Here is a 25,367-nt window from a genome sequence, read left to right on the forward strand (position 1 = left end):
CTTTCAGCTTGTATTGCTAACTCCACCATCCGCTGCAAAGTATCTTACGGATGCGTCTACAAAATTCAGGCAAAAGTCCTTCGTTTAATTTCTTCATCTTTCTTTCCTCAGAGAGGATCAAGAGTGGAGCTACCTTGGCAAGAGTGAACCACTACTTGCTTTGACTTGCTCGTGTTCCTATTGGGCAAACCGATCCCAATCTTCTTGGATGCCTTCCTCAAAGCGTAGAGGAAAAAAATTTGTCCAAAAATTCAGCCTTGAACTGAATCCAAGTCTTGTTGTAAGTTCTTTGCAGAGCTTTGGTATACCACCAAGTACTTGAAATCCCCTTGAGGAGATTGGTCACATCTTCGACGCTTCTCAGAAATTGCTGTTTGCAAAGGCAACTTCACACTGTCGAATTAAAGCGGTAGCTTTCGGGGCATCTTCCCTTCCGTCAAATGTATCAAACTTGACTGAAGTGTTCCTAGGTCTAGAGACCTTCTGCATATCCTTCCCGGAATGACGGGATTTCTTGGCTATGGTTCTAGATTGGTGTTCTTGGATATTTTCTGAGTTCTGAAGTATCTTTAGCATTCTGCTCCTTGGATTCTCTAGGTTCTTGAGCATCATGCTCTTGTCGCCTTCTCAGAGAGTCCCAAGTCTTGTGTCGACTTCTTGTAGAGAGAAAAATCTTCCCAGCTTTGCGAGCTTTTTCTTGCAGGACTTAGGGTTCCGCCTGCTAGCTTCTCTCTTGGCTTGTCATTGCTTCTTCCTGTATCTTCCCAGAGTCGTCCTCCTTTACAGAGAAAGAGAGGAGACCATGCTCTGATACCACTGTCACAAATGGGAGCGCATAACAATATAAAATATATTCGGATAAATAGGATTTATCACTTATTACTGAAGCCACAAGATATACAGAGAAATAGATAGATATAGAGAGAGATAGAGTGAGAAGATCTACACAGTACTGGGGACAAAAGATGGGCTGGTCCCCCCCCCCCCCGTAATAGTATCTTTATTATTGAGGAGAAGTCTATACAAGCACTTGAACCAAATGTATTACCACGTTTGTTCTAGAATAAGACTTGATGGTTCCCGGAAGCCTCGACTTCCTATTCCTAGGGCAAAACCCTATTCCAAGGAACTTCCGTTCCTTATTCCAAATCCTCGAGAACCAAAGTTCTCGCCTCTGGATCTCATCTTCCAGACTCAAGGCATGGCATCCCAACAACTCTTTTCCGACTCTGTTCCCAGAGTCCTCTTCCTGCAGAATAAATCTGCTTTCCCCAACATGAAGTCCTTTCGGATCACATCTTGAGAGTCTACCACCCTCGGATCCGTGGATCTACTTCCCAAACTCAGGTACGAAACCCTTGGGAATTTCAACTTCCGGATCACATCTTGAGAGTCTACCACTCTCGGATCCGTGGATCTACTTCCCAAACTCAGGTACGAAACCCTTGGGCTGATCTGGCTCTAATTTCTCAAAGTGCTTTTCTCTTGCAGAGGCTCATGCCTTCCTCTGCTCCTACTCCCTCACTAAGACGAAGTACACTTGCAAACAAATACTTAGAGATCATAACATGAAAATTGTTACCTTTAGAGTCTCGACACTCGAAACGCAACTCGATTCTCGAAAAGCAATTCCCCGGAAGAGATCTCTACATAGAAAATCCTGTCTTCCCATCCTACACACAAAAGAGGTGTGTTCTCGGGTTCCTTCTCATAAATCAGCCCTGTCTACGATGTTTATGGGCTGAAAACAGAGAAAAAGCAGCTTGTGGCGATGGAAACACGCTCCGTAGGCATTTCTTCTCGAGGGAACTCGCGCACTGGGTCCTGGCGACATCGGGTACACTTGGGGCAGCCATGGGCATCACCGGCAACGTCTTCTTTGCGGCTGAAATCTGCAGTAGCATCTCCTCCTTGGGAAAACTGGTCTTTTTTATGGGAGAGGGCGTATGATGCTTTTATAGCTCCCTGGCCACGGCAAAGATAGCAGAGCACTGGCTGCCCGCGTAGAGATCGTGGCGTTCTTTTTTTTTTCTTTGCGCTGTTCTGCGAGAGAGAGAGAGAGAGAGAGAGAGAGAGAGAGAGAGAGAGAGAGAGAGAGAGAGAGAGAGAGAGAGAGAGAGAGAGAGAGAGAGAGAGAGAGAGAGAGAGAGAGAACGTTGGCTTATCTGTTGCCTTATTTATCAGATGACTGCCCACTTATTAAGTGGGCGGCTGGCGTATTTTAAAAATAGTCTAAATCTGCCCAAACACTCAAGAGAACCTTTTAAGTTAAAAACAATGTTTTCACAGCAGTTCCTAGGCGTCCCTGGATGCAAATCACATGCACAGTTGCAATCCAGACATAGACTTCGTCGTAGGAAAGCATCTGCTTTCCCAAAAAGCAACCTGCTTTCTTAGAAAGCAATTATATTTCCTCAAAGTTTCCTCTGAACCCATCTTCATTCAAGTGCTTGCTTTTCCTTGTGCACAATTCTAACACAGTTCGGAATTTCCTCGTGACTGTGGATATTCCCTCTCCGATGTACCCGTCACCCCACCTTGTGACGCATCAGGAATACCCATCACCTAGTCCTTTCCTACCAAACTTACGGTACAATCTCCTTCGCAATGCTCATAGAGTGCTAAAGTAGGCGTGGAGGTCCTGGGCAGGCAAAGGGCGGCGGATATGTATTCTTGATGTGGTTTTTTAAGCCAGAAGGGCTTCATGATGGCCAATCAAGTTGGTAGGTCAAGGTGTCCAAAGTGCTAGGATTCTGCCTAGGAATGTGGTGCTCGAGATGCTTTAGAGCCAGTCTAAACGGCTCCTCAAACAGAACTACGGTGTGAAAGATGTAGTAGTTCACAGTCGGAGTGCTTTGCAGATCCCCGACAGAGTGGGCAGGTGGAGATAGATGATCAGAGCTGATGTCAGTGGATATTTGTGAAGTGCTTGAGTTGTGGTGCATGTCGATCTTTTCGGAATGTCAATCGGATCTCAAATGGGTAAGTTATGGTCAGTTGAAGTTTTGTCAAGGGCCAATTGTGTGGCAATTTGACTGCTTCGATAGGCGTGCCATTTGGAGTTCTTTTAGGCTCGTCAAGGTTCCCAAGGGTAGTATGTGACATGTGGAGCGAGTAGGAATTGACGGCTTATCAATCGGGCTCTCAGACTGTGAGATAGGTGCAATTGAAGTGGGAGTATATGCATGTAGATCGACATCAGATGGTTTTTTGCCAATTTTGGGCGTGTCGTTCGAGGTTGCGAAGGAGTCACAGTGCAACAACGTCTGGGAAGCTTGAAGTCGGCAAGGTGAGATCGATGGTGGCTCTACAAGGTGTGAATCTGACAAATGAGCAGGGGACTGCAGGTTGCCAAAGTTGTGCAAACTGTTTTTACGTTTGGACTAAAGTTGGGGGAGCTTTTGGGAGTTTTGAGGAGCAAGGCAATGCTGTTAGATTTACACCACTCTGCTGCTCTACCGGTCTAGGACATACATGTACGGCTAGTGTGCCTCCGGGCTGGCCACCCTTTGCATATGCATTTAGATTGCACTGTCTGGCTGCCCAGTTCTGGGCCGGCCGCCCACCTTGTCCGGGTGCCCTCATATTTCATTTATTTCCTGTTGGGTCGTGGGGGATTTTTCCAGGCATTGCCCTACCTCCCCTTGGGCACCTATTTATGGGGCCAAGGACTTCAATCATCTGGTTGTTGTGTATTGGGTCTTCTGCTCATGGTAGTCAGGGGGGGCTGATCGCCCCCTCTTCATCATCTCTAGCGTTTGTGCTCTCTCTCTCTCTCTCTCTCTCTCTCTCTCTCTCTCTCTCTCTCTCTCTCTCTCTCTCTCTCATGTGTGCGCGCGCGTGCTTCCGCACACGTGCACTCACATGGCATCAATAGCTTCAGACTTTCCATGGGACCAGCGCTTCATCAACATCAGGTATCCCTTCCAAGACGAAGCAGATTTGCCACCGTTTTGGCTTGTGGATCACATCAGCCAGCGATCATTCTACAGGGGGATGGCGCCACCTCATGGGCTGATTTTCATCGCCAAAAAGGACCCTGGAACAGCGTTTTTGCATCACCCTCATGGCAATCACCCTCTTGGCTTCCAGCACCAGCCTCTACAGGCTTTTCCATCGGCAAAACCCCCTTCTGCCCAACTGCATTTTCAGGTAGGGGCTGCGTTTTTCAGCAGCCATGCACTTGCGTTTTTGGAAAGTCCAGCAGCCTGCGTTTTTCAGCCAGGCAAAGGGGGGGCGTTGGGCCTTGCTCTACAGATCTTGCCTTTGCCCCATCGGCTTGGCATGCGATGCCTTGCCAGGGCAAATCCTCTTCAGATCTACAGGTTTACAGCCATCACCCCTTGCTGTTTTCTCTGTTTTCAGCCCATCTGTGGCAGTGAGAGTGATTCACCACCTCTCCCTACACCCTCTGCACCAGTCCGGACCCTCCCGGGAGCGTACGAGCGTGCTGAAAATCGCTGGACAGCAGCGCTTTCATCACCTCGCAGTTGTGTTTTTGGGTGGACAGCAGACACTTGGCTTGTGTTTTTCACAGAGGATGAAGTTACCTCCTACCAGGACACCATCCGGTGGTCGTCTGTGCGGTCTCTCAGTGATTGCTGCAGTACATGGTAGTTTCGACATCGGCTTGATCATCTACGGGCGTACGATCCTTGGGAGATCCATTCATTCCTACCATCATTCGGCGGTTGCGCACTTTAGAGGGGGTGGTGACTTGTGGTTTGCTTTGGGCACATCTATGCTCTCATTAGAGTTCACACGAGATATGGCAATGCTCATGGCATATGGGATTCCGACATTCCCAAAGAAGACACCACCATCTTGGGTGGATAGACACTTAGCACTTGACCTCGACATGTCATATCACTTGCTTACAGAGGTGCATCTACATGGACTTAGGGAGAGGATCTTGGATCTCTTCTTAGACTGGTTCATTGCTTGGATCTATAGACTGGAGTGGGTCTTCAGTTCTTTGGACTCTCTTGGAGAGTTTACTCGCGAGCTGCGGGAGATCAGACATTGTTACGCGACTACATTCGGAGTCACCCAAAGCTTGGCTTGGATGTCGGTAGTGCAGTTGCTCTTCTACACTCCTGATCATTTGGACTACTACCTTCAGAGTTGCTTACACTCACCCTCGGTAACCCTACAACAGACTTATCCCTCGACCTGGGCAGTCGGCCACTGCCAGCTCATTCACATTGAGGGCCACACCGAGTTGCGGTTTGGTGGCGTTGTTGGCGCAGATTTTGTTTTGGTTGACAGCGGAGGATTGGAGGCAGGAGATACAGGCAAGACGGTGCAGATAGATTGGTCTGGCCTTTCCTCTTCTCAAAGGTTCTTCACAGCGTAGACTGCTCAGTCTGGCTTCCCTACTTCATACAGCATGATCACGGTGCAAACAGCTTGATCTGACCACACCTCTTCTCAAAGGCCCTTCACAGCGCAGATTGTTGAGTCTGGCTTTCCCCTCATCTTGGATTACCCTACCTACTGACAGGACACCGTCCGGTGGTGGTCCGTGCGGTCTCTCGGTGATTGCTGCAGCTTACGGTAGCTTCTATAGTGCAGACTGTTTAGTCTGGCTTTCCTTGATTGGGAGGAAGTTTACGACGCAGATTGCTACATCTGGCCTTCTTGGAGTTTTACACAGCTTAGCCACCAGGCCACACTGGGTTGCAGGTTCATGCATTGATAGGCTTCCGGTCATTCTTATGACGGTTCCTGGGCTTCCCCATTTTTCCCCGATGGCTTGACTACAGACACCACATATCCTATTGGGCAGGACACTTGTAGGTCTATTGGCAATTCTTTCACGATAAGGAGTTGTTTTCGCACTCAGTTCGGGACCTTCAGGCAGTATCTTCACCCTGTATCGGCGGAATACAGCAGTTTGCTACTTTGCTCGTGACGACACTTTACCACGGAGATTTCTTGGCGGTCGGGACACTCGAGACTACTGCTACACTTGTGGAGTTTGCCGGAGTCTTGTCCTTAAGTGGACATCGCAGCAGACATCTTCATCATTTGCCTCACATCTTCGACTTCACGCGTATGTTTAGCATCAGGCGCTGAGAGGGGGTGTTAGACTTACACCACTCTGCTGCTTCACATGTCTAGGACATACATGTACGGCTAGTGTGCCTCCGGGCTGGCCACCCTTTGCCTATGCTTTTAGATTGCATTGTCCGGCTACCCACTTCTGGGCCGGCCGCCCACCTTGTCCGGGCGCCCTCATATTTCATTTATTTCTTGTTGGGTCGTGGGGATTTTTACAGGCATTGCCCTATCCACCCTTGGGCACCTATTTATGGGGCCAGGGGGGTACCCACTTCCATCATCTGGTTATTGTGTATTGGGTCTTTTGCTCATGGTAGTCATGGGGGGACTGATCGTCCCCTCTTCACCTTCTCTAGCTTTTGTGTTCTCTCTCTCTCTCTCTCTCTCTCTCTCTCTCTCTCTCTCTCTCTCTCTCTGGACGAGGGCGAGGGAGAGCAGGAATCTGAGGACAAGGGCGAGCAGGTTGGGGCGAGGGCGAGCAGGAATCTGAGGCGAGGGCGAGCAAGCTCTTGGCGAGGGCGAACTGTCGCGCTGCCAACCTGCTGGACGAGGGACGAGGGGCGAGCTCTCTCTCTGCTGGACGAGGGTCTTGGGCGAGGGCGAGCTGTTGATCTTGGACGAGGGACGAGCTAGACTGGGCGATGGGCGAGCTGCTGGACCTGGTCAAGGGCGAGCTGCTAAGCCTGGGCAAGCTGCTGGTCCTGTGTCAAGAGGGCGAGGACAAGTTGCCTGCCAAGGGCAAGGGCGAGGGTCGTGACCTCTGAAGGACGAGGGCGAGCTGCCTGCCAGGGGCGAGAGTGAGGTGCCTACCAAGGGCGAGGGCGAGAAGAGCCAAGGGCGATGAGACGAGACCAGCCTGCCAAGGCTAGGGCGAGGAGTCAGCCAGGACGAGGGCGAGGACTTGGTGACGAGGGCGAGGCCGGAGGCGAGACCTCTGTTGGTGAGGGCCTTGACTCAGTGCTCGCTTTGTTTCTTCTCTCTCAGATGGACCAACTAGCCGAGGATGGTGATGCAAGTGGCTTCACCACCCGACAAAAAATGAAAGCGACTTTCAAGCGGAGGAACAGAGATAGTATACTCTCGCCAAGCTCACTGCGGGCAGGGAAAACCGTCAGAGTCCAAGATGATTTAATGATGGAGAGGGTTCAAGTGATGATTAAATTTGAGCTCAGCTTTATGAGAGATGACATCAGGAAAGAGATGTACGCAAACGTAGATAGTAATAAGAATTCTATGTATGCAGATATGAGGAAAGAATTAGATAAAGCGATGCTTGGTAGGCATGATGAGATGTATCTATCTTTGAAAGGGGAGATGCAGGCTCTAATGCAGGCAGAAGTGAATGTAATGGAATGTATTATGCAAAAAAAGTTGGATGAGGCAATTGCAAGCTTTGAATCTTGGAAAACCAATGTGGAAAAGTGCATGAAGGAAAAAGATGCATTGATTGAAGAGCTTAAAGGGGAACTTGCAGCTTGCAAAATTATGCCCAAAACGGAAGGGGGAAATCAGCCCTCGATGTTAAAGGAGCTCGAAGATATTAAGGAGCAGGTGAAAACTCTGCGCGAAGGGGAAGAACAAAACTCGAAAGAGGCTTCCTCATGGGCGGAGCGCCTTTTTAAAACACAGGAGAAGGTTGACGAAGCAAAAAAAATGGATTGAAGGTGCAAAGAAAGGGAAGGCCCGGATGCCAGAAACCGCACAGACTTCTACCATCATCAATATGACCATTGAGGAGGAACAGAAGAGGAGGACTAGAGCCCTCCATGTGCGTATTACTGGTATCAAAGACACCGAAAATGTAGAAGACGAAGTGAAGGAACTCTTGCAGCGCATGGGCATCCCGGAACCTATGCACAGGTGCTTGGAGAGTAGGAAAGAAGGGAGTTGATGAGAAGGGAAACGTCAAAGAGAAAGCACTTACTTTGCGTTTCCCGACTTTGGAAACAAGGAAGGAATTCCTGAAGAAGAGACCAGCACTTAAGAAAACTGGAATATTTATGGGGGATGACCTTACTTTAGCACATATGCAAGAGTTGATGCCAGAGATCAAGGCAGCAAGGGAGAAGAGAAAAATTGCCTTTTATAGAGGAGGGAAAGTAGTGGTTTTGGAAAAACGCACAGCATGACGGTGCGAGACATATGGGATGTAGAGATGACCAGGCGAGATACATGTGGGTGAGATTGAGAGCTGCTATATGTTACTTTCCCCCTAGCACATCAGTCTATACCTCACCTAGAGGGCAATCCCCTTTCTCTATACTTGATGATGACATATGGGAGTTCTCTAGAGATGGAGATATCATTCTCTTGGGAGACTTTAATGCCAGGACGGCCAACTCCCAAACAGTATTTTATGATACCTCGGAGGAGATGCTTAGAGAGATGGATATATCGGAGATGGGGCTTGATAGACACTCACAGGATAGAGAGCACACAGAGTATGGGAGATATCTCATGGAGATGACGACTACGCATGGTCTGGCCATACTTAATGGTCTAGAGATTTTTCCTTCGTCTGGGGGATTCACATGCTTTCCACACAGACATGGGGCCAATACAGTGGACTATGTCATGACTTCACTGAGCTTCATCTCTAATATTCAGGATTTCAGTGTGGGCCCTAGGCCTGTTGGAGTAGCAGTGGACCAACCCACATTTCCCAAAATGTGGAAATGTGGTCACATTTCCCAAAAAGCCCACATGTAAGGACGTGACTGAGAGGCAAAGGGTATATGGCCTAGAGCATTGCCCTTCAGATGGTCACAAGGGAAGAGAGAGAAGGTGCTCTCTTGTGAGCTGTGGTTGAAGGGCCGAGGACGCTGCGCATGGATCAGGGCGGGGCGCTCGCGGGTGGTTTTGGCGGTGCAGACTGTCGTAGTGGTGTGGTGGTTGCTGCCAGCCGTCGAACGGCAATGATGACGTAGCTTTGGGCGCTTGTGTAGGGACGGTTCCCGTGCCCATGGTGATCCAAATCTTTTCCCGTCCCTCGAGCACACACACACACACACACAGAGAGAGAGAGAGAGAGAGAGAGAGAGAGAGAGAGAGAGAGAGAGAGAGAGAGAGAGAGAGAGAGAGAGAGAGAGAGAGAGAGAGAGAGAGAGAGAGAGAGAGAGAGGGTCTACCAAGTCGGCACCGACCTACCAAAGGGGCAATTCCCGTGCAGAGTTGGACATATGTCCGGAGCTCATTGTCTTGCCCAAAATGGACGACCGATATTTCTTAAATAGCCCAAGAGAGCCCATTTTAGGGGCCTTTTGCCCGGTAAAGCAAGGCCAATGAAGGAAATAGAGAGCGCCGTGAACTTGATGTGAGAATGGTGTGGGTTTTTCTTTCAGGTTTTGGAGTGAGTTGTGTCTGTGATTGCGAAGCCTCAAGGAGGTGCTTTTTGTCGAGCCGGCCATAGAGTGGCGCTCGAGATGTTGTAAAGGGGTTATCTAATCAAGATCAGGCCATGCATTGCCCCTTTTTGGTGCCAATTCTCCCCTTCCCCCCTTCTCTTTCTCCTGCTCTCGTTTTTTTCCCGCTGTGTCGGCAATGTGGAAATGTCTGCCCACCCGAACCGTCACTGTCTGTGTGTGGAGAGAGTGAGACAGAGCGTTGGTGTGTGTTGAGAGGGTCGAGACGGAAAAAGGTGGTGTGTGATTGCGGTTTGGTGATCTTGACGAGCGTGTGTGCATTGGTTTGTGCGCAAAGGTGGTTTGCTAGTGAGAGGATAGGGGTGCTGTGAATGCCCTGAGCTATAGAGAGGCCTTGGTGTTGTTCTCTATTTCCCCTCTACAACGTCATCATGTCAGCGCAATTTACAGAAATTGCAGCCAGAGTTCAAGCTTTTTATAATTTGGCTCTTCAAGTTGGTAGGAGGTTTTGAATTCCTAACCCCTTAGGCCTCCCTTGGCGACATCTTCTCGTTCTTGTTGAGTTCAAATCTCCCTTGTCCTCTCGGCCATTTCCTCAGGTTGGGCACGCCATGCCACCAACTTGGCACTGTCTCTCTAGCATGGCCAAAGCTGCATACCCTGTGTTGGCTTAGCTCTAGCAACTGTTCCCATGGTGAAGCGTGCAACACCTACAGAAAAAGTGACCCCCCTATAACGCTACCTCCTTGAAGTGTGGATGTAGCGTGGCTCCCAAGGTTCACAAAAGGCCCCCGTGTGCAAAAAATATCAACTGCCTTGGAGATGTTGCTATAATCCGCTGGTGACTCAGAAACCGAAATGATATCAGTAGCATATAGCATTAATGTGCATGGGTGTAGAGTGTATTGTGACTGAAGCTGGCTGATGCCGCTGTTGTACTTCTGTGCTTTCCATCTTAGAGATGTCACCTGCAGGCGTTTTTGGCAAAACTAATGGAAAGGTTTTCTTGTGACAATTTTTTTCTGACAATGGCCCTCACAAAACTTAGATCTTGTGCAGCTTTGTTGTGCAAGTGTGCCTTCAGTCAACAGAACGTTCTAAACGAATTCTGGATTTGCTTACTTGTGATGGTTGTCTTCGTTGCATTTTGTTTTCTTTGCATCTTGTCTGGGCTGTGGTAGTACTTGATTGACTTTCTTAAAGTCTTGAATTTACATTGTAAAACCAATACTTCGAGATAGACATCACAATTTGATTGATGTAGTGATCGGTTTGCTTTTTGAATCATTCGAGTGGTATCATTTTAAAGTAAGCAGCCCAGGATTTGCGAGTACCTTTTCGTATGTCTGATTCTCTCTAGGCCTTGTACATTGCAATAGTGAATAGTTTCCCGAAGTATTGAGGTTTTGCAGAATATGAGTTGATTTGCCTTGCCTGGCATGTCTCGTTGAGGTCTACAAGGGTAGCGAAAAGGTCATGAGACTCGAGAGCTTACATTCAATCAGGCAAAAGCTTCTGATGCAACGCTTGCATATTAAATTTGGGAATAAGTTTTGTATTGTTTATGTACAGTTGTTCCAGAGTGGTCATATAGCGAGAAAAAAAGTGAGTACTTTGTTGCTCCTTTGCCTTTTTAAGCTTTTCATGATCAGATGATATGTGCTTGGTGTAGATACATTGCGGTTATACTGCCAATTCTGGAGGTGAGATGGATGAGGACGATAAAAGATATGTGAAGAATTGCCGGTTTGTAGTAGCATCTGGCATTTTTGATGGCTATGATATTCCACATCAACCTTCCAATATCAGTGATAGGTCAAGAAAACTTTTCTGCTTTCTTATGGTGGTGGACGAGAAATCTTTGAAGAGTATACATACAATATTGAATCTCACATCCAACACTGATGAAGGAAAATGGGTTGGCCTTTGGCGGCTTGTTTTGTTACGACACTCTCCTTACGATGAACCTCGTAGGAATGGGAAGGTGCCAAAACTCCTCACTCACAGGCTTTTTCCAAATGCTGAATATAGCATCTGGATTGATGGAAAAATGGAACTTTTGGTTGATCCTATGCTCATTCTAGAAAGGTAAAAATTGTGCAATTTCCTGTATAAAAGTGCCATTTTGTTCTACTTTGTAACAGTTTGCCTTCAACAATTTGTGGATGTTTGTAGTATTTTGTTAACTCATGTTTCCTGCTCAATGTTGCTTGCATTTTTGGCTTTTGCTGTTTATTGTGACTTAAGAGATTTATGTAGTATGCTTTCATTTTTGTTTGCAATAAAAGGTTTCCAATGGTAAAATTTTTAATTTTGCCGTGTAATCTTGAAGGTACTTGTGGAGGGGTGGACACCACTTTGCAATCGCTCGACACAAACATCATAAGAGCATTCACGAAGAAGCAGATGCCAATAAACGAAGGAAACGGTATGCTCGGCCGCTTATTGATAAACAAGTGGAGATTTATCAGCTAGAAGGAATGCAACCATGGAGTCCTGAAAAGCTTCCTGTTCCTAGTGGTAAGATGTCCGTGTTTTTTATGACGTCCTGGTATGCGAGCATCCCACGTTGAGTTGCAATTAGTTTTCATAACAGAGAGTTTGTGTTGATGGTTTTCTTCCACACAACATGAACAAAATTTGTATGTGTGTGAAATCAAGAATTCTTCTTCATGCTTGATGATGCAGACGTGCCAGAAGGGGCTATCATTATTCGATGGCATACACCCATGACCAATCTGTTCAGCTGCCTGTGGTTCAATGAAGTGAACCGGTTCACTCCTCGGGATCAGCTAAGTTTCGGTTATGTTGTGTATCGCTTGAATGGATCTTTTCCATTCTTTATGTTTCCAAACTGTGAATACAACTCCCTGTTCTTCTTGCACAAACATACAAGAGAGCATTCTTCTGTTATCGAGTGGGTAAAATCCTTGGATGAGCTAGAGGCAAACAAAACCATGGTCGAGAGCCGTGGAGGCATAGGATTATTCACCCCGTATCTAGTAGATGCCTTCGATAATTTCACATCCAGGTATTCTCACACCAACTCAAGGTGAAGGTATATATTACACAATCAGGTCCTCTCTCTTTGTTGGAGGTCTACTTCTTCGTTGGGGCATGAAAGTTGCTAGTCACAGAGCCAGAGTGATGTAAACAAGGCATGAAGAAAGCTTGGGCTAATTTTTATGGAGAGCTTCAGAGCCCTTTTGTTTAGAGAGAGCTGTTTGCTCTGGTTGATGAAAGGTTGATATATATATATATATATGTATATCAAAGTCTATTTTCAACTCATTCTTTATCAATGTAAAAGGTACCTGAAATTGTCAGTTTTTCTGCTCGTATACCTTCAGCTGCTATGGACACTTCGTTGGAGTATTTTGCCATAATGAAGAAAAGGGGCTCTATTGTTCAAAAAGAAGCTTTACGATTGAGTAAGTATGATAATCGCATCTACCAAGTAAACATTGGGAGATACATCAAACTCGTAAGCCTCTTTAGGATACACCTGGTTTGGTGCAAGGATAGTGAAGCCCTTACAATTTCAACATGTTGTAGGATTGATTACATGGAAGCCACAGTTTACACATGTTTTTATTCTTTCCTCTGATGTCCATATAAAATGTGAACATTGTGTATAAAGACCAAGGTTTATAATACATTGAACTGAAGCCTGGAATGCAGGGCCATATGGGGAGTGGTTGCCCTTATACAAGTAGCAACTCTCTCTCTCTCTCTCTCTCTCTCTCTCTCTCACATATTTGCTTGCCCCCCCCCCCCCTCGCATTTTTTATAATCTCACTCCTTTGCATAGTGAGTGCGGTCCCTTTGGATTTTCTACCACAGTGTCTTTTCTTGCCATTGTTATATGTTATATTAGCAATGTTATGACGGGTGATTCAAGAGCAGAGCCACATAGTTGTTATCCAAGCTATCGACATACAATTTTAGGAAAATCTAGAGCACTTACCTATCGAACAAAATTTCTATATAGACACTCCGAACCTCTGTACACGGCCCTTACCTACCCTATAGCTGGTGGTCCTCGCTTTACTCTACCCTTGTTAAAGAGAATTCATTACCAAAATAAAGGTGGAAAATTTCTTTTTTGAGAACACTAATCGGTTTCCAAGTTGGACCTGCCTTAGACTTGTCCTTTCGCTTCACATGTGCTCAACATTATAAATATGATATTTGTAATCTGGTATGTTGCCTTCGAAAATCCAAAGTATGTTTTGGTGCATGATGCTGAATTGGAAATTCGATTTTGTGCAAACTTGGTCACTTCTTCGATCCGTGCACACAGAATACTATGTGGTTATGTGAATTGTGGCATGATCAATTTTGAGGCCACACAACCTACTTTCTTGATTATTGTCAATGATACCTTGGTAACAACTAGGATGGTTTTACTTTTGAAACTTTGTGAATGCTTAGGACTTCAAGAAATACATGATCAACTTCCTTAAACTTCATTGGACATTCTTTTTCATGAGCATAATGCTTACAATGGTCCTATGCTTCCCAAGAGCCTTTTAATGCAAGCAACCTTTAGCATGTCCAAATGATCTTGAGAACATTCTTGACTCGATATATTTTGTCATTGGGCAATCCACTTTGACAAGAGACCTTGGTAGAAACTAGTACATGGACATAAACGGACTAAATCATAGTTAACAATGTTCTCTAAGATGGGCAAATAAGCGTCCAAGTGAGATTTACGTTCACTAACTTTTTTTTTCTTGAGGAGGATCTATTGTACACACATTGAGTATAATATGGATCCCTTTGAATATTGATGTCTAAATATGTTAACAAAAGCTTGGATAGGGATTATTTAGTTCTAAGGCTATATATTAGTAGACATTCTCAACAAAAAGCCATGCTCATTTGGGAGTCATAGCCCTACATTAATTAGGTATACGCTTAGACGTCTTTGTAAAACAATTAACTACAACCTAAGGCATCGTGTTGACGACTTGTATTGCAAAGACAAAATGGAAATTATTGTTCTAAATCTTTTGCAATTTCCATTAGGGATTCTAGGGATTGCAAGAGTCCACTTTGCCTTAATGTGCTTTGAAATGTTAATAAAGAGACTTAGTCTTGCACATTTCATTCATCAAAGTCTTCAAGAGCATTGCGATCCTTCGAGTGTGCTTTAGTGAATCACTTATTACTTTCTTGGTCAAACATATAACCTCACATTTTACCTCATACAACTAGTGAGGCCATGTATGTACAGTGCATGGATGGTATCCTCCTCATGTACAGTAATTCAACAAAGCTCTACTATCTTCTTCCTTCCCAAAGTGATAGAACTACCATCTTGTAGCACTAATGCACCAATTTCCTTAATCTTAACATTCATCTCTATTAAAAATGGTTTGTCCATATATAATCAATCATGGAATAGGAAATTGATTGTCAATTATGATTTTATTGTGATTAATTTCTCATAAATATATTTATTCATTTTTGTGCTTAAGAAGTCTTGAAAGAAGAAAAGGGTAAATCGCTCAACTTTTAACCGAGTCTCCAACATGTCATCTAATTTGTATATAATCTCATGTCGTTGTGCTATAGTAACCTTGCAAAGTTGCTTGCTTAGATCAAATGTTGGAAGGTAAAGGGTATCGATACACTTTGAATATGCAAGGCAAAATCAGGACATTAGAGAGCTTGAAATTCCTCATTTCTCAATAAACATGCTGCATGGCATTGCCATGGCAATCATGGGGATTGGAATGGAGCGAGCTTTTTTCAGATATTGCTCAACTGAACAAATTTTGTAAAAAAGCTCGCTTCGAGAAGAGTATTTGGAATGAGCTTTTTTCCCCCCTCCCTTTTTCTCATCTCTATCATGCCCGTTTTGTCTACCTCTCCCTATCTCTATTTCTCTCTATCTTCCACTTCCTTAATCTCTCTCTATTGCTCTCTCCCCCCCCCCCCCCCCCCCCCCCCCCCCCCCCCCTCTCTCTCTCTCTCTCTCTCTCTCTCTCTCTCAGGGGGGGGGAGAGACAGAGAGAGGGGTATTGGGGAGGGGAGAAAGAGAGAGGGAGAGGGAGAGAGGGAGGGAAAGAGGTGAAGCAAGAGGAGAGGGAGGAAGGAAGAGAGAGAGAGAGAGAGAGAGAGAGAGAGAGAGAGAGAGAGAGATTTTATAATCATCCTCGGAGATCAAATATGACTTATGGGCCCAAACTTACATGTGATGTAGTATGTGTGTGGCTATTGAGTGATTATCGATGCTTCAAAATTTTGGTGATGAGAGTTGCAATGGAGAGCCCACATTGTGGCTGGGAGAGATTGAAGGAGTGGGAGATAGAGAGAAATAGTGATAGGGAGGTAGCGGGAGAGAGAGAGAGAGAGAGAGAGAGAGAGAGAGAGAGAGAGAGAGAGAGGGGAGAGAGATAAAAAAGCTCGCTTTATAAGCTCACTCTGAAAACTCTTTTTGGAGCGAGCTTTCATAGCAAACTTTTTTTCTAGTTTTGGGCAGTTGAGCAATATATGAAAAAAGCTCGCTTTAAACCTCAACTCATAAATCACTCAGTTATGTGAAACTGCAACAAAGGACCTTGTTTTTTTGCCAAAATGGTAAATCCATATAATTTTTCAAGTAACCTGAAGTGCTCCATCCACAAGATAGCATGCACCTTTGGTTGATTGCGATGTAACTTGGCAAGATGTATGGAGGGACTTGTAATGGTTAATAGTGGTACCATAAAGAGTGGTACCATGTGGCCTTCCTGTGTAACACTTTGACAAGCACACTGGCAATGAAGATGGTGGCCACCAACATGCCATGCCACATGGTATCCCTTTGGACCATTACAAGTCCCTCCATAACTTGTTGAGATACATGGCAACAAATTTGGGTCCACCAATGCAACGTGGCATGCCATGGTAGCCACCAACGGCCCTTCAGGAAATGCCATGTTGGGTCGCCACACATAAGTCGTGTGGCATAATGATAATGCATGCACATGAAGGGTTGATTGAACTTGAAGGATACCACGTATGCTGACATGTAAGCGAAAGGTATGTATTATGATGCTAAATGGAAAACATGTAATACAAGAGTTTGTAAGGGATCGTTATAGAAATGTATTGAAGAGTCTATGCTAAGATTGAGAGGGAAATTCTACTATGAGATACAACTATACTTACTACGAGATATAAGGCTTAGGCTATACATGAGATGCTCACACCTGAGATAGAAGGGGGTTCATGAAATAGTTAGGCTCATCTGAGATGATTTGCAATGAAGCATGGCCTTCTTCATATAGAGGGGCATGGTGGCTTGAGGAGCCAGCTAATGCCTTGGTGGGCAAGGTAGTGCGGGTCACTTTACACTAGCGGGTGTCATTGTACAAGGTGGATATGTCAAAAGGTGGTGGTAGGTGGAGAATCCAATCACACGCATTTTCTAAGTCAAATAGTGCTAGCATAGCTGTGGTGTATGACATAAGTGATTATGGCATTTGTAAGATTGTTCTTGCTTGGATAAGCAATGAAATCATCCTCGCTTTGATACCAAAATACACACACGGAGACGGGAGGCAAGTGAAAGATATGTATTATGATGCTATATGGAAAACATGTAATACAAGATTGTGCATGGGATCATTATGGAAATGTATACAAGAGGCTATGCTAAGCTTACGAGGGAAGTTCTATTATGAGATACAACTAGACTTACAACGAGATGATTTACAATGAGATGTGGCCTCCTTTATATATAAAAGGGCATCGTGGTTTGAGGAGCATGCTAATGCCTTGATGGGCAAGGTAGTGGATGCCACTTTACAATAATGGGTATCACTTTATACTAGTGGATATCATAGTACGAGGTGGACATGTCAAGAGATGGTGGTAGGTGGACAATCTTATCGTACACTCTTTTTTCTAGTCAGGTAGTGCTAGCATAGCCATGGTGTATGCCATAAGTAATTACAAAATTTGTAAGATTCTTCTTGCTTGGACATGCAGTGATATCATCCCATCCCGCCTCTGGAATGACTCGACTCTTCTTGTTGGGACATTGATAGTCGAGATCCTCGTGAGCCTAGGTGTGACGGTTCTCTCCTAGCTTGGATAACTTTGTGAAGCTAAAAAAGTGCTTCTTTTAGCATGATAGGGATTCGCTTGGATTTGGATTGCAGCTTCTTGGGGGGGGAGGGGGGGACATTGGCTAGGTTGAATTATTGTGTATATACATTTGGCCATCCATGTGAAGGAATGGTATATCGGATTTGATGTAGGATAGGGAAAAATGGATCCAATTCCTTCTATTTGAATGGAAGATAACCATCATCAAATGTAATAGGTTGCAATCTATTTTGAGTCTCATTGCCAACGATCATATCATAACTTGGTTGGGGATAGAGGTAGGCAAAAATAGGTATTCTGGTTGATCTAAGTAGAAGCCACATTTTAGCCCAATATTTTATTGGCTGCTCTATTTTGTTAGCCCATTGAATGATGATTGGGTCATCTAGCTTTTCCCAAAACCGTTCACAAAGGAATCTTTTATTAAACATTGACAAGGTAGCTCTTGTATCCAGTATGTCATTGAGGGAGTTTTGGAATCTCTTCATTCAAGATTGTAGAAATGAAGACTCCTTTTAATGGTGAAGGATTGATGTCTTTATTTATTGGTTTCTAAATTTCTTCTTGTCGTGACAAGATGAATTCCTCTAGATGATTTGCAACCCTTGTGAGGCTTTATTGATTTTTACTAAAATTAATTTCTTATTGTGAAATTCTCTATTTCTAATGTCACCAAATTCTTCTAAAAGCCTTTCTAGTTTGATGAGAACCAGGATTGTATATTTTTGAATTCCTGATTGGGTGACCATTGGGTTGCACCTATCTTCTGCTAGTTGCTACCTTTTCTGATGCTTTGTATACATTATCTTTTTTGGATTTGATCCTTGCTTGAGCAAAGCTTTGAAGCTCTTCTGGATCATTAACCCATTGCCGAATCTATCTGGATCCATCATTTCATTGCTGAATCTATCTCTTGTGGATCCATCAATCCATTGCTAAATCTATCTTATTGATAAGATTGAACCATGCTCTCTTTAAAGCTTCAATATTAATTGTCATAACCTATTTAGCCTCAAATTGTTGAGGATGCATTACTTTTTAAGAGGTATTTGGATCTTTATCATAGTCTACATAATTGCTGTAAAACCTTCTTCAATCATTGCAATGTGATGCTCTTTGTATTGTAATGGCATATCAATCCTTTTAGCTTTATCATACTTCAAATTAACTCTGAGATGGTATTCTAGATTTGAAATGGTTTCATATTTTTCATAAGAATCTTGGGTGGAAGAGTACATTTTCTTTAGGTATGAACAAGGGTAGATCTTTTATAGGAACACCATCGATACTAATTGCTAGAAATTCTAAGATCTTTTGTCTCCCTTTTTCACTTATTTCTTTTAGTGTTATTGATACATGATCTTTTGCTTGAGACTCTTTACCTTTACTATCTTAAGAATTTGGATGTGATTCTCCTAATGGAGGAGTTATGCCAAGTACTGCAATATCTAGCTTTGATTATGAGAGAGTGGGGACTAGCACATGATACTCTCCACCCAAATATGCCTAATATAGATCCTTGACCTAATAAATATAGGCTCCTTTATACCACAAGTGTGTCCTGGCCCTTGGCCCCGGCCCGTCATACCCTAAGCCTGGTATTACTCCCCCAATGGAGAAGCATTTTTGTCCTCAAAAACAAAAGTGTGATATATTCGTAAGACCACTAATGTTTTCACAGTGGCATCCTTCACGGATCCACCTGTTCATTTGATCGGAACAATTTAGTAGGAGGTACAATGAAATCAAGAAGAACATCTTGATTTCCCACATTGTTGTCCCTTTGCAACCGTCTTGTGTAACCAATTGATATCCAACATAGTTTGTAGACTCTATTTATAACTCACTAGAGTATTTTAAATGAGTTACCACAACTAAGAGGTGTCTAAAAGAGTACCTCTTCTCACTTTCCATAAAAGTATCATATTGACATAACTCATCAATAAAGATTAAGTCCTTGACTTGTTATCATTTCTCATTAGTAAAAAACCCCACCATAATTGATGCTCGAGGTTGAGAACCTGACCTAAACATGAAGGGACTAAACCTAGTTGCAATATGCTTTTTCTCATGGTAAACAAGATCCAACTAGAGAAATGACCTTTCTGATTAAATTTCTTTGTGCTAACGTACGCACTTAGCATATCCTTTAGAAAAATCTTAACACTTATAATTTGCCTATCCATCTCGGGATGACTGCCCCATTACTATGGTGTCTTTCCCAACCGTTTATAGATAGTCCTCCAAAATGAATGGTAAACTGGGATTACAATTCCTTGCAACATTGCTGCGTAATCAACAATGTTATGAAAAACCAACTTGGTTAACTTTAGATATTGGAGAAGTGGATTGAATAAACTGTATAAAGTTTAGTCAACTTAGTTACACGCACCTAAACCGAGCCATGACTTGTGTTGGTGATTGATAGATGAAATATTGCACATATGGTGCGAAATTCTTTAGAAGCTATGAATTTCATGCTGCTCCAAAGCAGCCATTGCTTAACACTAGGGCCCATAACACCTAGTGTGCATTTAACAAAAATTGATCCGAATAGTTTCATGACTAGAATTGCCAATACTGATGGTAGATGTGATGCTCATAGCACACATGAAATAAGAGAGTAAATATATCCACAAAGCACTTGATACTTCCACTGCAATCAGTTACAAACCTTAATAAAACATTTGAACCAAAATAGAATGTGAAACAGAAATCACATCTAAGCACAAACAATGATTTTTTTAAATTAACAATACATAGCCTTACTATATGCATAAATAACCATCCATTAATGTTGTTCAATAGCACTTGTAACCTTAACAAGTCTGTCTAAGTACCCAATAAATTTTGGACACTGAAACTATTTGTGATACTATGTGCTCAAATTGGTCTGCAAAACGAATTTGACTGGCACCTAAGGACTCTGTCACAACACATAGTTAAGTAAAGAGGCACCAATGTCAGTCCTAGAGATGCATATTCTGCACATGTGGAATATGTCTCACATAATGACGTAAAGAAAAATAACATTTAGCAAGTACGATATGTAATTGTGTGTGGAGGTAACTTCAAATATTCAGCGACATGAGTGAGATGGACCCTCATAAACCTTGCTCCACACACTGGCTAAACCAAAATCCATGAGTTCTTAGACCATGTTGCATCCTTGTGACTAACAACATGTGCCAAACGAAACCCTACCATGTAGGTCTATAACTACAGGGTGCAAAAATATATTTTGTATACTAATGTCCCAAAAATCTTTGCTCCTACATGACCTTGTCATGTGTTCAAAGAGCAAAATGGATGAAAGCATTCTAGAAGATTCATCCCACTTTTGAAATTCAATCAAAGCTTATTCGAAAATGAACCAATCATATGTTTACTTGGAGGTGGAAAATAGCTTACAGTTACCCAAAGTCAAGTGCACTATCAAAACTTGAAAGGTACAACCTGAAAGGTACATTACCAAAACAAAAAAATATCTAGCCTCAAAAGGCCGACTTCGTCTTTGACTTGTCAAATACTAAATTAGATATTAGTGAAATAAACCAATTATTAACTGGTAACGCTAGGTGTTGCCTTGGAAATCCAAACCCCTTGGTGAGATGTCGCAATTTCAAACCCCTTGGTTAGATTCTACATGGAAATTTTTGAAACTAGCAGTTGACTCTGACCAATGCAATTTGCTGTGTGAAAAAGTGATTGTAATCAACTTGAGAAGTTAAACCTACCCCTTGGTAGATTGAGGAATTCTTTCCTTGAAAGTACATCTGTGAAGAGGGCAAATCAACACTCATGGAGTAATTTGGCATTAGCTGGGTAGGACCCTTGAAAATATCACTTCCATAGGCACAATTAGTGCTATAAATTAAACAAAAAATCCTCTCAAGTTGGAATCTTATTCACAATTGAATTTTGAAATAATCATATCTCCCCATGAAAAGAGGAGAAAGATTCCCAACAGGAAAAAGAATATAGTCATCTTAGTTTTTCCTTGGTGTTTTAAACAAGAGATTACTTACTTGTAGGCTCTCTTTAGCTATTCATGTCATCGCATGACTATGCCTACTTGCTACCTACAAAAATCATAATCTATATTGGTTGCACCTTGTGCATAGAGCCAATGATGTAAAATGCCCGCCATTGTAGATACATACAACAATCACAGGCCAATCTACTAGCAACTCTTCCTAAATAAAGTAGTCGATGCTATAGCAGAAGCATAAACTATGATTCAGTGGAACAAATCCCACCGTATTGGCATGCCGTGCATGCATATCGAAAAATAGAGTAATAAGCCCTTGGCTTCAATGAAGGTCTCGATGCCATACGTGCCTTGTACAATTTTTACTGGGATAGATACATCACAATTTGACGTTGCCAAACGTAAAATTTGAGCTTACATCCGTATTGCCCATTTGTCAAATTTATGTTCCATTACCCTTGATCCTAAGTCAATGGATAGTACTTTGGCATGGAGTAGAAGCCTTGCTTCTCATTATGTCTGTCAAAGCACTTTACTTTTGCACCACAGGGAAATATTTGTCAAATGAAAGGTTAAAGATATAAAAACAAGAACCTCTTGAAATTGTCTAACCTTGTCGCCCCTTTGAGGCAAGGTGCCTTTAACACCATCTTTTTGCTAAATTTGTGCACAATGACCAAGAAAAGGAGGGGAGAAGTTCTTTTTGGGAGTTGTTGGATTCTGCTACTATCAACTTTGAGAAAGAAGAAGGGGGAAAGAGCTTCGTGGAAGTAAGGAGTAAGGGAGGAGCAATCGAGAAAATTGGAGTTCTTTTTTCAACTCTCGACCACCTATCAAGAGAGTTGATGACATCTTGCAACATTACGCGCTTTGCTATGGTGGTTTTTAGAGGAGGTCATACCTTTCTTTGGAGTGGTTTGAGTGTATTTTGAAGCTAAACAATTGCATTGACATTGGTCTATGGTTTGATTGAGCAATTAAGGTGTACACCAACATAATTTTGAGTATATGGTCGATGTGCTCTGATAGTTGTATTAGACCTAAAAATGGGTTGTGCAGACTAAGCAAGAATAGTAAGACCAACATAGTTCTACATTAAACTGAAATTGGTCTACAATTTGATTGAGAAATCAGGGTGTATACCAGCATAATTTTGAGTATATGGTTGATGTGCTCTCATAGTTGTATTTGACCCAAAAATGGGTTGCAAAGTAAGCGAGAATGGTAAGACTAAGGTTACAGATCCTTAAAACATTCACAAGATTTGGTTGTTTTTGAAAAGTTTTCTAAAAATAAAATAACTTTAAAATTTCAATGAGACAACATTTTTATTGTTCGTGAACTTTTCCCCCCAGTTATAGGGGGAATGGGCGTAAAGATGTCAAAAACGTAGGAAATATCCATTATGATGCAAGAAATAATTTAAGGAACCTGGCATAATTCTTTGAGATCAAAACAGGTTGAAAATGATCTCCGAACCTTGAGTTTAGTGTTCCTGGAGCAATACAAGAACGACATGAGAAAGTGATCATGCAAATGGGGCCTTGTGATAAGTGCATAGGCTACCCTTGATTTGCAGATCAATCACACACAACTCAAGCCATGCAAAAGGTGGGCAGAAGGAGACAAAAGTAGAGGGTGAGGCTTGGCAAGCAAGGCATCAACTAAATTAGCATATGCCATAGCTTTCTTGAGTGCCATCTTCTCTTGTGTGTGTGTGCGTGTGTCATAAAATCTAATATCTACCTATCCCAAATGATTTTCTCATAAAAATGAAATGATCATTTAATGTGGGAAAATGAAAGGGAACAAGAGTTAGAATATAGATTGTGCTTTTAGATCCATCTCAGTATGTATCCAAAAAGGAGAGAAGGCTACCTCTCATTAAGGGTCCAAAAGGAAGATGGTCTACCAAAGAGCAATGAGCAGATAATGGAGCTTAAAAGACCTTGGGGGGGTTAGCTTCATCAAAGACCTCCAAAGGTTAGGGTTGAAAGTCCTTAGACCTAGGACCTTTAGGTACTTTAGACCCTAGGCAAGCTAAGCCTATGCTTGAGGTGCTTGTTGTGCTTGAGTTGACTAAGGTACTTGAGGTGCTTATCGTGCTTGAGCTGACTAAGTTGCTTGTCGTGCTTGATGACTAAGATGCTTGAGGAGCTTAAGGTGCTTGAAGTAAAAAAGGTGGCTAAAAAGGAGGGGCAAGCCCAAGAAGTAAGGGAGGAGAAACAACACACATGCACCCTCTCAAGGGTCACCCCTTCCACAAGAGTCAATCCCCTAACAAGGTCACCCTCATATTGTGCCTAAAGCCTATTGGATGACCTTTAGAGAGGTCCAATGAAAATTTAGATTAATTAAATATTTATATAAGCATTATTCAAGCTCTCTCTCTCAAAGGGGAAAGGAGAACACTTGTCCAAATGCTACCCCTATTGCTTGAAATGACCATAGCTTGTGATTGGCCAGGCTTGGCAAGGGCCAATAGTGATCAAGCATGAGTTGAGAGAGAGAGAGAGAGAGAGAGAGAGAGAGAGAGAGAGAGAGAGAGAGAGAGAGAGAGAGAGAGAGAGAGACCAAGGCAAGGAGGGGATTCATTTTGGCATTCTCATACACTCACACACTCTCTCATTGTGTTGAGCAAGAACTCCATCTCCTTCTCCAAGCTTGAGAAGTAGAGAGCCTACACCGACACCTCTTGGTTATGAAGTGGAAATCCAACCAAGAGCCATGCTTCAAAGCAATGCTTGCCATTTTCTTCATCTTCATTACTATGCTATGCTATGCTATATGAGTAATGATATGAGAGGAAACTAGTTCTTTCTCGTATGCTACTTCTTCTTCCTCTTCCCTTGCCTCTAGCTCTCTCCACCTTTGAAGGTGTTCGAGATCTTGGGATGAGGCCGGGGACAAGTTAATGTTTTTGCAAGGTAGTTACGCGCATAATTTTGGTGCATGAAGCTTACCATCTTCATTGCATCAACAAGGTCTCAAGGAACACAAATCATGTATTGTACCAAGTCTCTCTTCATGGGAGAATCTATAATACAAAAGCCTTTTGGAGGGGGGACCGGCTCCAAGTAAATCTGGTCAACTGTTGTCAATTTCTCTAATTCTCTCTATCTTTTACAAGTATTGTTCATGCCAAGCTAACTAGGTATAATGTTCATTTTGCTACCTTTTATCAAGTGCTCTCCTTATGCTCTTTAAGAATTCTTTTAAGGAAATGCTCACTATTGTTACTTCAATTCCGCTACAATCAATGTTATAGCCTTATTTTGTTACATCGTGTGTGTGTATGGAGCCTTCTTGGACACATATAAAACGCTTAGGCTCATCAAAAGGCTCTCTCTAAGCTCCATCTTCCTCTTTTCTCTGTTCTTACTCTTACTTACCAAGTAATCTATCACGACACAATGATGAAGATAGAATTTCTTAATTTCAAAAGTTTCTTGTTTAAGTCATATAATGATTATTATTTCTTATCTTTTAAATCTAATCTCTCTCCCTCTCTAGAAGGCTACCTAATTTTTTCCTAGTCGAATGCCTTTAATAGGGAGGCTAGTATTACAGATGTAGAACTGGCAAAATATAACTACAAATTATCCCAATTTATGAAATTCTAAGCCTTCACAGTGTGGTAATTAATGGAGAGCTTGACAGTCTGGTGTTTCCTATGCATATAATTAGCATCTTTGTATTCATAATGGAAAAGTCCTTTTGAGGGAGGGGTTGACCTCATGAAATTTGACCCTCTATAGTGTGTCAATGTTGATCTCTTTTGTCTTGAATGTATTTATCATCAATTAAGTTGGTTAATTTGTGCAACCATTACCATACTAATTAAC

At 43.0% G+C, this 25,367-nt stretch overlaps 1 protein-coding gene across 1 annotated transcript in view; it reads left to right on the forward strand.

Moving 5' to 3' along the window:
• Positions 1 to 13,093, forward strand: part of LOC147427706 (Sept9 (DUF616)) — a 60,139-nt gene extending 47,046 nt beyond the window's left edge. The window contains exons 4-8 of the mRNA XM_086497512.1: positions 11,098 to 11,513; positions 11,758 to 11,945; positions 12,114 to 12,456; positions 12,625 to 12,668; positions 12,776 to 13,093. Coding sequence (XP_086353638.1) covers positions 11,098 to 11,513; positions 11,758 to 11,945; positions 12,114 to 12,456; positions 12,625 to 12,668; positions 12,776 to 13,032 — 1,248 coding nt within the window. The 3' untranslated portion in view covers positions 13,033 to 13,093. The remainder of the gene's footprint in view (positions 1 to 11,097; positions 11,514 to 11,757; positions 11,946 to 12,113; positions 12,457 to 12,624; positions 12,669 to 12,775) is intronic.
• The last annotated feature ends 12,274 nt before the right edge of the window (positions 13,094 to 25,367 follow it).

The sequence above is a fragment of the Adiantum capillus-veneris genome, chromosome 23, assembly GCF_014529385.1.
Source record: "Adiantum capillus-veneris isolate H3 chromosome 23, ASM1452938v2, whole genome shotgun sequence".
Taxonomy (NCBI): domain Eukaryota; kingdom Viridiplantae; phylum Streptophyta; class Polypodiopsida; order Polypodiales; family Pteridaceae; genus Adiantum; species Adiantum capillus-veneris.